Raw genomic sequence first — 12,503 nt, 5'->3', positions numbered from 1 at the left:
CGGCTTAAGGCAGTGTCCCCATAAGCCTGCTTGATCATATCGTGGGTCTCAGTTGCCGTCTTCCCGAGTTTCGCGCAAATCTTCACGGAATAACGTTGCTCTAAATTCAGATTAATTTTGTTTTTCGACGCGGACAAAAAACTTGCTTCACTTAACACGGTGTCCTCACTCAACGACAGCCCGCAGACGACTGAGGTTGGTGTTGGTCTGTTGCTAAGAGCCCCCTCCACCTTACCCTGCCAGGCAGACCCCCCTCCACTGCTCCGTTCGCGCCAGAGAAAATCAGTCCTACCACTTTTGGGTGCAACCCTGTATTATTGGGTGTATTCAGCACTGTGATATATTGCTCTTTATATTTGTCTTTTTCTTTCTCTTCAGCCGCCCATCAGAAGATTGGGTTAATGCATCGGAGTTTTATCCAATGGATTTTGCTACCACAAAAGGTAGGTTTCAAATATGAATTAGTGTGGCTTTTAATTAAATAGTTGCCAGTTAATATTAAGGTAACTCCAGCAGTATTCATAATGAGGTATATAGTTGTGAGACTGCTAATATGATCTCTTATCCCATACCCATCTCACCTGGTGCTTGCACCCCTGACAGCATGCCGTTTTAGTTGATTGCAGAATATTTAGGTAGATGGTAGATGTATTTGATTAAAAAGATCAGGGCAGCACTATCACATGGCAGAAATGGTCAATTCTGGTGGTTTGATTTTGCCAAAATCTGTAAAGTACTTGGGGAATTCATGAAACTATTTTTGCAGGTGATTAAGCTTAGTTAGCCATTCATGGTTGCGTTCAAGAAACCAGTAGCTGATAGAAATTTCCCAACTTCTATCCTCCAGCCAGAAAGTAATTCCCTGTAGTGTGTGTGCATGGGGAAGGCCTAAAAGTACCTGGCCTGATGTAGAGATGGCAGTAGTTGTTGGAGAAATATCACTTTATTAGAAAGTATGCACTCTATAAAGCATATGTTTCAAGTTTGAAGACGCTACGTTGTTTAGTATTTGTTGGGCAGCCATCAATAGTGAAAGTTTTCAGTGAATTTGTGAGTGAGTTTAAACTTGGCTCTACAAGCTGTCAAGACTAGCATCGTATTGGTCGACCAAATGAGGTGACGACTCCAAAAACGGTGAAGAAAATCCACTTAGTGATGTGGGATGATTGTCGACTGAAAGTACACGAGCTAGCAGACATAGTTGGCATTTCAAAGAGTGTGGTACATGGCATATTAATTGAAAATTTGGACATGAGAAAGCTGTATGAAAGATGGGAGAAAAAAACAATGGATTCAAAAGGGAGAACCGGCTCCAATGAAGTCGAAGACCGTTTCATCTGCAGGCAATGTTATCTCATCTGCATTTTGGCATGCGTATAGGATAATTTTCATTAACTATCTTGAAAAGGGGAAAACTATCAACAGCGAGTTTTATGCAAACTTATTACATCGGGTACTTCTGGGATAAGCCTCGTAGAGTTCGTCCTGTAAGGAAAGAAATGAGTTGGGACAGTAAGCAGTGTGGGATTATTCCATTCAATCCTGAAGGCTGCTTTCAAACATCACACATACAGAAAATATTGTTCTTCGTTTTTATAATATTTGTTCAAATTATTTATTTTTACATTAATTCCATAATGTGTTAATATGAGGGTAATCCCAGAAGTAACCAACCCAACAAAGAAAACACAAAAATTTTGGGAAAAAATGTATTTATTTTTCAATATAATCTCCTTTCAGCTCTGTACATTTTTCCCAGCAATGTTCAATAAGTTCGATATCCTTTTTATAATTAGAACTGTCTTGCTCCTCAAAATGGCCATTAACTGCCGAAATCACTTCTTCACGGTTGGAAAATCTTTGATCACCAAGCCATTTTTTCAAGTTTGCAAAAAGAAAATAGCCGGCGAGGGCTAAATCTGGCGAATAGGATGCATGAGGTAGCAATTCAACCTTTGATTCATGAATTTTGGCCATTGCAATAACGGATTTGTGAGCAGGTGCTTTGCCTTGATGATACAACACTTTCTTCTTAGCCAAATGGATGCGTTTTTGTTTGATTTCTTTGCTCAAATGTTCCAATAAGTTTGCATAATACTTGCCGTTGATAGTTTTTCCTTTCTCCAGATAGTCAATGAAAATTATCTCATGCGCATCCCAAAAAACGGATGCCATGACTTTGCTTGCAGATGAAACGGTCTTTGCCTTCTTTGGACTCCGATTTCCCTTTTGATTCGATTGTTTTGATTGTTCTTTTGTCTTGGGTGTGAAGTAATGGACCCATGTCTCATACATGGTTATGAAACAAGGCAAAAATTCTGCTTTTTTGCTGTGAAACTTTGCTAATCACACCATTGAATCATCTTCTTGAAACTGGTTTTGCTTACGTGTGAGCAAAAATGGCACCCATCTTGCATACAGCTTTCTCATGTCCAAATTTTCAATTAATATGCCATGTACTGCACTCTTTGAATTGCCAACTATATCTGCTGGCTTGCGAACTTTCAGTCGAAAATCATCCGGTATCACTTTGTGGATTTTCTTCACCGTTTCTGGAGTCATCACCTCATTTGGTCGACCAATGCGAAGGTCATCTTGACAGCTCATACGACCTTGTTAAAAATCTGCTACCCAATGTTTTACTGTCGTAAACAAAGGAGCAGACTCACCCAGAGAAGAATACAGTTCAGCTTTTATATTGGTTGGGCTGAGGCCTTTCAAATAATGGTATAGTATCACATAAAGATGACCAATTTTCTCCCTTTTCTCAAACTCACTGAAAACATTCACTATTGATGGCTGCCCAGAAAACAAATACTAAACAGGGTAGTGTCTTCAAACATAAAACATATGCTTCATAGATGGCATATTTTCTAATAGAGTAATATTTTTCAACCACCGCTGCCATCTCTAGGTCACAGCGGTTACCTCTGGGCCTTCCTATGTATCCTTAAAGTTTGCACCATAAAATCACAAATTATGTCTGAACACAAGTTTGGAAAATTATGTGATCACTAGCGGCAGTAAGATGCTAGTAGAACAAGTGCTAAACACAAACTTAAGTAGCAAGCATGCAGTTATTCTGCAGCGCTATTACACTTCCCTTGGAAATGCCTGGAGAGACTGTATATACCACATAAAATATGTATATATTATGTATGTATGTTTTCTCTAAAACCTGAATGGCAATAAACAACCTTTGAATTCCACATGCTTCCTGCCTCCCTTCATTCCATCCAAAATGCCTATTCTCTCCCCCCCCCCCTTAATTATTTACTCATTATTTTCCCCTGCTATCACAATAGGCCCTATTTAACTTCCCTGGGGGTCATCCGAAGTTACATCTACCTTAGTTGAGGCACAACCATCGATGACAGTCTTTGACGGGTCGATGACGGGCCTTTCCAAGTACATGATCTACATTTAAAAATACTGTAGACTGATAAGTATCTTTTAAAAATATATTTTTAATATATTTTTACATGATCAATCCATCTCAAAACAAAACCAATTTAAAAACCCATCCTCGGAGATATGACATGGGAAATATAATAAGTCGCTACTGAAGGGATTTGGTCATACATTCTTGCTTACAGTGGAAGCTTGCAATTGGAGCTAATTCATTGCAGAACATTTCCTGTTTAGCAATACAATTTTTTCTATGTAAATTAATGCAAAATACAATAGTGCATTCCGTATGGAAAAATAGATTATGCTCAAGGTTTATTAAAAAAATTATTTGTACATTGTTTAGGATTGTGAATCATCTTCATATTTTCTTCTGTCGTGGATTGAACTGGCCTGACACAGGCAACAGGTTTTGTGAAGAAAATAGAAGCAGTCAAAATAATTAGTATACCATGTATGACACCCTGCATGGCTCATCCTTGCTGGGTATTATGCAGATGAGATGTAGTTATGGTGCATTCCTAATTCCTTCTTTATTAGAAAGCTGTCAAAAGGACATTTTTGGTGACGATTCAACATGTGTACACCCGGTTCTTCTCTTAAATTTCTTGAAACCTCCATGGCTACCCTTAAATACTTTATCTATGGCCATTGATGATCTTCAATGGCCAATCATTGATGATCAATCTTATTGAAATTGGCATAGGGTCTAATAGATGATCTTTTCATCATATTGAAACTGGCAAAAATGATTTTGCATTCTTGCAAATGATATTGTACTTAGTAGTGTTGCAATAAAATTGCTTTTCGTTTATCCTTTTGAGAAATAACTTTTCAAAATCATAGAGAATACGTAACAATGTCATAGATATTCTTGTCACTCCCTTTGAAGCATCCATCTCCTTAAACTTGTCCTGATTCTTTAGGATAGTACAAATCACTGACGTAGACTGATTGTACATGGTCTGTGCAATAAATGCGTGAACTGGTGCAATCTGGTGGCCATAATGCTGACTATATGATGGTTGCTATTTATATTTTCAGCATAATTATGAAAAGAAAATAATTTATTATTGAAAATGGCATCATTGGTTTTCAGAGTATTCTCCATGATAATCAATATACTTTTGCATGCACTTGAACCATTCTTTCGGACTTTTTGTAATACTTTTTTCACACCGATAGGTATTTTTTCAGTCAATCTGTGAGAGCTTGCATTGGCACGATGAAGAATGATACGAGGGTCATCCGGAAAGTAGTACCCGTTCGTGAAATAAAGACACAAAAGTAAATATTAACAAACATAAAAAATTTTATTTGAAAGAGGATACTTTAAACTACTTCTCAACATAATCTCCAAGCAAATTAAGGCATTTGTCATAACGTGTGACAAGTTTCTGTATTCCTGCTGCATAGTCCTTCGCCGCCAGCTCATTGAGATACGCGAGGGACCCATCTTGCACAAATTTTTGCATAATGCAGATGGTGTTTAACAATTTCATGAACAATTGTTCGAGAAACATTGGGAAAATGCTCACAGATGTCATCAATTGTGACGCGCCGATCGTTCCTCACGAATTCGTCAACTGAGCTCACCAGTTGGTCTGTAATGACAGACGGTCTCCCCGAACGCTCATCGTCGTGTGTGTTCCCCCTCCCCATGTTGAAGTTGCGACACCACCGCCGAACAGACGACTCGTCCATTACATTGTCTCCATACACCTCCTTTAATTGGCGATGAATATCACATGGGCGAACGTTTCTTGCATTGAGGAATTTAATCACTGCCCTCACTTCACAACTGGCGGCGTTCTCAATTTTTTTAAACATTGTAAACAATCACAGAAACAACACAGGCAATGCTAGCGTCACGCAACTTGGCTCAGAGAAGGCAGACAAGCCACTGAAGCTATCTGACCTCGTCCAGCGGCTACTCGCGTCGTCAGCACTTCATGCGGCACAAACGGGTACTACTTTCCGGATGACCCTCGTACTTTGTTGCCGCTTCTTTTTCTATATTTCACCAAGCACTTCTGGCAAACAAATGCTCGTCTACCATTTAGAATTCACGGTTCTACATTGCTCTAACAGGTACGGTTGCCACATGTCCAGTTATTCTGAAGAAACGGGTGATCATTTGCTTCGATATGCTTCGGGCACAAATCACTTTTGTTGGATTTGGCTTGTCTTGGAAGACTCATACAGTGGATTGCTGTTTTGTTTCGGCTCATTAGCATAGATCCAAGATTCGTTACCTGTGTAGATGTTATACACAGGTTTTGATGCACCGCCATTACATTTGTTTAGCATTTCTTTGCACCAATTGACACGAGCATGTTTTTGAGCTTTTGTCTAAATATGCAGGATCCAACACGAACAAATTAGTGTTAAAAGAGTCAAACTTTCAGATGGAAACATCAGATGGCACCTAAAGCACTTGGTGTTGTTAAGGCTCAAGGTATAAATAGCAACCCCCGTAGTTCCACCCACTAGCTGCACCAGTTGCCTGCATATTTCTGTATGCAAAATTACAAGACATGCTATATTAATATGCATCTGAACAATATTAATATTCATGTACCTATGTATAAGATTAAGATATATAAAAATTATAAGTTTATTATTCATTTCATTATAAACATGAATAAAAGTTTCATTACTTCTTTTTTTGTTGTTCACCAATAATTGGACAAAGCCGGGCAACATGTTCTTAAATGACTTATATTTAAACATAAATTAAGAAGTGTTCAGCATGCAGCAATCAGTTTGCTACCAATGTTTTTTTGAAGCTATAAAACAAAGTGATGTTCTAAAGCTGAAAGTATGTCATTCTTCATCCCCAATATTCCTTATCCTAGGACAGTTCTAGTTTCAAGATGATGCCTCAGCATAGACCAAGAGAATGATCGCAAAATATTGGAATTTCATTTACATTTGCTTAGTGTGAATTAATGGCAAACTTGCAGAGTATTGAGCTTAAAAATGTTGTTCCAAGACAAGATATATATTTACATACAGGCATAGCCATCCATATTCAACATTCTCATAGGGATTAAATCACCAAAAAATGTATCATCACTATATTTTATATTATAAATATCAGGGAGTAAGATGAGAACTTGCATGGAACATATAAACCATCAGAGATAAGCTCAGAAAGTTAACTGAACAAGGGAAGATCTAACAGAAATGGAAGGAATGTATAGAGGAACTATTTGGGAAATACATTAGGCCAACAAGCTTAGACGTAGAAAGAGTATATGATGCAGGTGAAGATAGCTTATGATGAAGATAGCTTATCTGTTGAAAAACTTCTCAAACTTGGTTTATTACAAAAGAATACTTAATTATTGAATTAAATTAGCAAATTATTGGTCAAGGTCCCCTCTTAAGTAGCTTCCTTCCAACATATGCAATTATCCCTGCTGTTTTTCCACTTTTTGGAACAGTCCTGGAATGCTCATAAGCTCCTTTGTGAAATTTTTCTCTATCTCTAGAATGGTGGAAACTCTTTTTTCAGTAGAGTGGGGTTTTTAGTTAAGGGAACTGGAAGAAATCGCATGGGGCCAGGTCTGGTGAGTAGGGTAGCTGGAGAAGCAGAGCAGTCTTTCTTTTGGCTAAAAAGGCATGAGTTCTGAAAGATAATTGAGCTGGTAGATTGTCATGGTGAAAAAGGCACTCACCGCTCCTCTAAACTTTTGGCTTTATATGCCTCATTCTCTCTTTTATGCATTTCATAAACCCCAGTTAGTACTCTGCGTTGACTGTCCGACCTTTAGATAGGTATTCAAGATGCACAACCTTCTTTGCATTAAAAAAATTGCCAACATCACCTTGAAATTCAAGTGGACTTATCCAGCTTTTTGGTGGGGGATGTTTCACCAATCCATTGTGAATTTTGCACTTTTTTTTTAGATATCATATCCATAAATCCATAACTCATCACCTGTTCTGATCCTGAACAAAGAGGTGTCATCCTCTTCAGCTTCATCAAAAAGTTCCTGACAGACTTGAACTAGATGTTGTTTTGGATCTGCTTTCATCAGGCAAGGCATGAATATGGCAGCGACTGAATGCATCCTCAATTTTTCAGTCAGGATTTCATAGCACAAACCAATGGAGATGCCACACTCTTCTGCATGTGCTTTGACAGTCAAACATCAATTTTGACAAACGAGATCGTTCTTTTTCACAATGTGGGAATCATCAGGCAGTGTTGATGCTCTTCCACAAAGCTTGTCGTCTTCTACTGATTGCCACCCCTTTTTGAAGCGGGTAAACCACTCATGCAGTATGCAAGATGGGTGCCGTTTTTGTTCACACGTAAACAAAACCAGTTTCAAGAAGATGGTTCAATTGTGTGATTAGCAAAGTTTCACAGCAACAAAGCAGAATTTTTGCACATCTCATAACCATGGGTCCATTACTTCACACCCGAAACAAAAGACCAATCAAAACAAAGGATTCAAAAGGGAGAACTGGCCCCTCAGAAGGCGAACACCATTTCATCTGCAGGCAAGGTCATGGCATCCGTTTTTTGGGATGCGCATGAGATAATTTTCATTGACTATCTGGAGAAAGGAAAAACTATCAATGGCGAGTATTATGCAAACTTATTGCAATGTTTGAGCCAAGAAATCAAACAAAAGTAGATGCATTTGGCTAAGAAAAAAGTGTTGTTTCATCAAGACAATGCACCAGCTCACAAATCCGTTATTGCAATGGCCAAAATTCATGAATCAAAGGTTGAATTGCTACCTCGTGCATCCTATTCACCAGATTTAGCCCCCTCGGATGATTTTCTGCTCTCAAACTTGAGAAAATGTCTCATTGGTCAAAGATATTCCTACCCTGAAGAAATGATGTCGGCAGTTAATGGCTATTTTGAGGAGCAAAACAGTTCTAATTATAAAAAGGGTATCGAACTTATTGAACATTGCTGGGAAAAGTATATAGAGCTGAAAGGAGATTATGTTGAAAAATAGTTAACTTTTTTTCCAAAATTTTTTGTGTTTTCTTATTAAGGTAGAGTTCTTCTGGGACCACCTTTGTATAATGGTGCTGTATAACTAAAATGATGCCATCCGGGATATACGTCAAGTGTCTTGCCTACAACAAATTCCTTGCTACCTCAGAAAGTCTGCTCATTTGAGAATTGTGTTTTTTGTCATAAATGTATAAGGCTACAGGAAATTAGCTTGAAAGTCATTGAAGATGTCGTTGGTGTGTTCTGGTGATGTTTAACTTGCCGATCAGGTAATCACACTGGAGTTGACAAAATGGCTGCAAAATTATTTCTGAAAGTGGAATTGTTTGACGTAAAAATCTCAAATGAAATAGCAAAATATCCAATGGTAAAAAGTGATCAACTCATCACCTAATAATGAAGGTAAAGCTGACAAGGGATGTGGTACCAAATGGATGGGCCCAGAACCAGCCAGCCTCACAGAATTCTTTAAAATCCTCCAGAATTGTAAATGTAAGCAGTCTAACCAAGATGCTGATGTCTTCAGCATCTTGGTTAGTAGACAGTATGTCGGACCAAGTCTTCAGGAGAGTTCAATGATCTCCGATGATATATCTTCGCCATAAAATGAGGTAGGCCAAAAAAGGATAATTCAGGGGGTCTCGGAGCTGTGAAGAGACTGTGTGTACCTACATGTATGTTGGCCATTTGCCAAAAGATACTACAAAAGACGAGGCGATCGAACATGTTAAAAGTAATGTCAATTTTGAGGAAAAACCTTGCGAAATAAATGCAGAGAAAGGTTCCTGTGAAGCCTTTAGTATTGGCATTGTTGAGTGCAGAAATGATTGCCAATGTTAAAAAAAGTTGTTGTAACTGTAATCTTACCAACCAAAGTGCCTTAAAGTTGTTACCTTTAAACATTCAGTGCATCCCATCTAAAATCAATATTCTTGAACTTTTTCTAATTGATTCCAACCAACTCCAATGCCCCAGAAAGCAAACTGCAAATAGAAACTTAAGAAATATGGGCTGCTTCTGCTAATTTAAAAAAGTTTTCAATAATCTGAAAGCACATGACTGTCCCACTGAGATCATATTATTAGTCCATCTTGAAGGAACACATTAGCTTGTTGATGCTAACTAAAAGAGGCTTTAACTTGTGCAGCATTAATTCCTCTAAAAATCATAGTAAATCTAACTGGAGAATGATCTTAGTGCATGATGGTTTAGTTTTGGCAGACCTACTGATCCCGCTGGTTAACAATATAAAGGATATGGAAGTAGAAAATGTCATTTACAGTCAAGGATTTTTGTGTAATTTTGATTCGCATCCTATTCATTTACAAATTCGAAGGGACGAAGAATTTTTTTTAAGGTTTAGATGGAAGAAAACCACTGTTAACTTGTTGCTACAAATGGCTGTGGAAACCATTGAATTTTAAACAGTTTTTAGATTATTTTTTATTGTTAGGTAGAATGTTTTTTTTTCATTATATTCGATACATAATTTACTTTTTAATTGTACGTTTTTCCGGTCCTAGAAATGTAGCCATGACTCAAATGAATCAATTTTGGCTTACCATAAGATCATTTGGCCACCAGGTCAATGTTAGTAAGCGTTGGAGATTTTGGAGGAGTACACAACTCAACGGTGAATCCAGTTATAAAGAAGGTTAACCAGGGCCATTGGGTCCCCCAGTAGACATTTTATAAAAATGCCACGCACAGACCTTGAAATAAGGAAAGCTATGGAAGAATTTCTTGCTATTTCACCCTTCCCTAAAGTTGTGGGTTTTCTTGATTGTACTCATGTAAATTTTCAAAACTCTAGGTACTTACCACTATGTATCTGGAGCTACAACTTCGTTAAATTTGACTGGTAGGTTACTTGGCGTGAACAGTTTGGCAAACTGCTGGCATTGTAATGAATCTTCATAAAGTATTACTCAAATAGCTTGCATCTGTCATTTCAAAGTTTGTTACTTTAGAATTACCGATAGTGATAGATAAATTTGATACTTCCAATTTCTCAAGAAATATTTTGAGAGAGATACTTACTTGTATATTGATTATCATGAAGAATTACAGAATGTAAGGGTCAAACTTAAAACAGCTTATTTTGCTGAATTATGAGGCTCTGTTTAGCAAAGTTTCACAGTAAAAAAGCAGAATTTTTGTGCTGTTTCATAACCATGGATGAAACATGGGTCCGTTACTTCACACCTGAGACAGAAGAACAATTAAAACAATGGATTCAAAAAGGAGAACCGCCTCCAAAGAAGGCGAAGACCATTTCATCTGCAAGCAAGATCATGGCTTCGGTTTTTTGAGATGCGAGTGGAATAATTTTGATTGGCTAGCTTGAGAAAGGAAAAACTATCAACGGCAAGTATTATGCAAACTTATTGCAACATTTGAGTGAAGAAATCAAGCAAAAGTGGATGTATTTGGCTAAGAAGAAAGTGTTGTATCATCAAGACACCTGCACCTGCTTACGAATCCGTTATTACAATGGCCAAAATTCATTAATCAAAGTTGCATCCTATTCACCAGATTTAACCCCTTCAGATTATTTTCTTTTCGCAAACTTGAAAAAATGGCTTGGTGGTGATTTATTCATGGTTTCTCAACCATGAAGAAATGATGTTGGTAGTTAATAGCTATTTTGAGGAGCAAGACAGTTCTTATTATAAAAAGCGTATCAAATTTACTGAACATTGCTGGGAAAAGTGTATAGAGCTGAAAGGAGATTATGTTAAAAAATAAATACATTTTTTCCAAAATTTTTGTGTTTTCTTTGTTGGGTTGGGTAATTCTGGGAACACCCTCGTATTTCGTGCGTAGTTTCAATCACATATGTCCCTGAAGAAAAATCTGCAAGCAGGCAGTTATAAGAAAATGAAAATAGTTGTAGAAATGAAAAGTAAAGTCATTGAAAAATGAGAATAAGATGGGTGGGGACTGATGTAGACTGAAATTGATTGACAATCAACAATTTGTATTTTCTTCAAGAACAAGGACGAGATTAAGGCATTATCTTCTAAGACAGTGATAAGAATATCTGCATTAGGGTTGCATATTCTCAATGATGTTGAAAGGTTGCTTCTCATGCGGATCCACAAAAATCTATTGCATATTGACATTAACTAGAATATCATTTGTGGAAAGGGGAAAGTGATTTATGCTAACCTTGCTAAGAAGATACCATGATCATCAATGGCAGGAGAATGATATGAGGGAAGCCATATGTGGTTCAAGAAGTTAAAGAATTGAATCGGCATCCATGGTATAGTAAGGCACGGTGAATCAGGACTCTCCCATTTAAAGGCATTAGAGAACTTCATTTCAAGAAACTCATAGATTCTGAGGGTTACCTGCCGCAACAGGTTATTAATTGTATCGAAATGGGTCTCATCTGAAAGTAAATGCTGAAGCAAACCTTTATTTGTACTCGTAACAGTAAAGGAGAATGCGTTGACTGGCCACAAGCCAATAAAATATTGTTTCATGCTGGTGTTTTGTGTCATAGCAAGTGGCAATTTAAAAATAAACCTCTGCTTGTTTACCATTTAGAAAAACCATAGTTTTTAAGAAATATAAAGTCCCAAAGAGGCGCATTTTTACAAAATTTTGAAGCTTCAGCAAAAACAAATGTCTCTGGACAGTTTCTACTAAAAAAGAGTAAGGTACATATTATTAATAATAATCCATTGATTTAGATTCTTTTTTTGTTATTACTAATATAGTTCACATTCTCAGTTTCTTCATTCCATGGTAGAAGAAATGATGATCATGAGCCTCGATCCTAAACCATGTGCATGTAATTTTCTTTAAATGAAGCTTAAACATAATTTATGTCTTTAGGCATGAAAGGCATTGGCATATTTTACACTAATTTATATGTGGCAAATTGTTTCACTAAACAAGTGTTTAACTTTACAAGAAAGATGGTGGAACAAATTGTGCACGTTGTGTGATATTCCAAACATGTCTCTTAGGAATCAACAAACATCATTCTAATTATAGATAATGCCCTTTTGTGCCCCTATTACCATTGTATGCTGAATTATGATGAAATATGCTGTCACAGGTCAATGTGCAATTGTGATATAGAACTAGTATTTAG

General features: G+C 37.2%; 1 protein-coding gene across 2 annotated transcripts in view; it reads left to right on the top strand.

Annotated features, from left to right (window-relative positions):
• Window positions 1-12,503, top strand: part of LOC139685724 (probable E3 ubiquitin-protein ligase makorin-1) — an 81,462-nt gene that overhangs the window by 16,751 nt on the left and 52,208 nt on the right. For both annotated transcript variants that reach the window (XM_071582757.1, XM_071582756.1), the window contains exon 5: window positions 379-443. In XM_071582757.1, the coding sequence (XP_071438858.1) occupies window positions 379-443 (65 nt within the window). The remainder of the gene's footprint in view (window positions 1-378; window positions 444-12,503) is intronic.

Source organism: Hetaerina americana, unplaced genomic scaffold (genome assembly GCF_022747635.1).
Source record: "Hetaerina americana unplaced genomic scaffold, ioHetAmer1.1.p SCAF_12, whole genome shotgun sequence".
NCBI classification, from domain to species: Eukaryota; Metazoa; Arthropoda; class Insecta; order Odonata; family Calopterygidae; genus Hetaerina; species Hetaerina americana.
The sequence above is the reverse complement of the archived record's forward strand: the minus strand, read 5'-3'. Positions and strand labels throughout refer to the sequence as shown.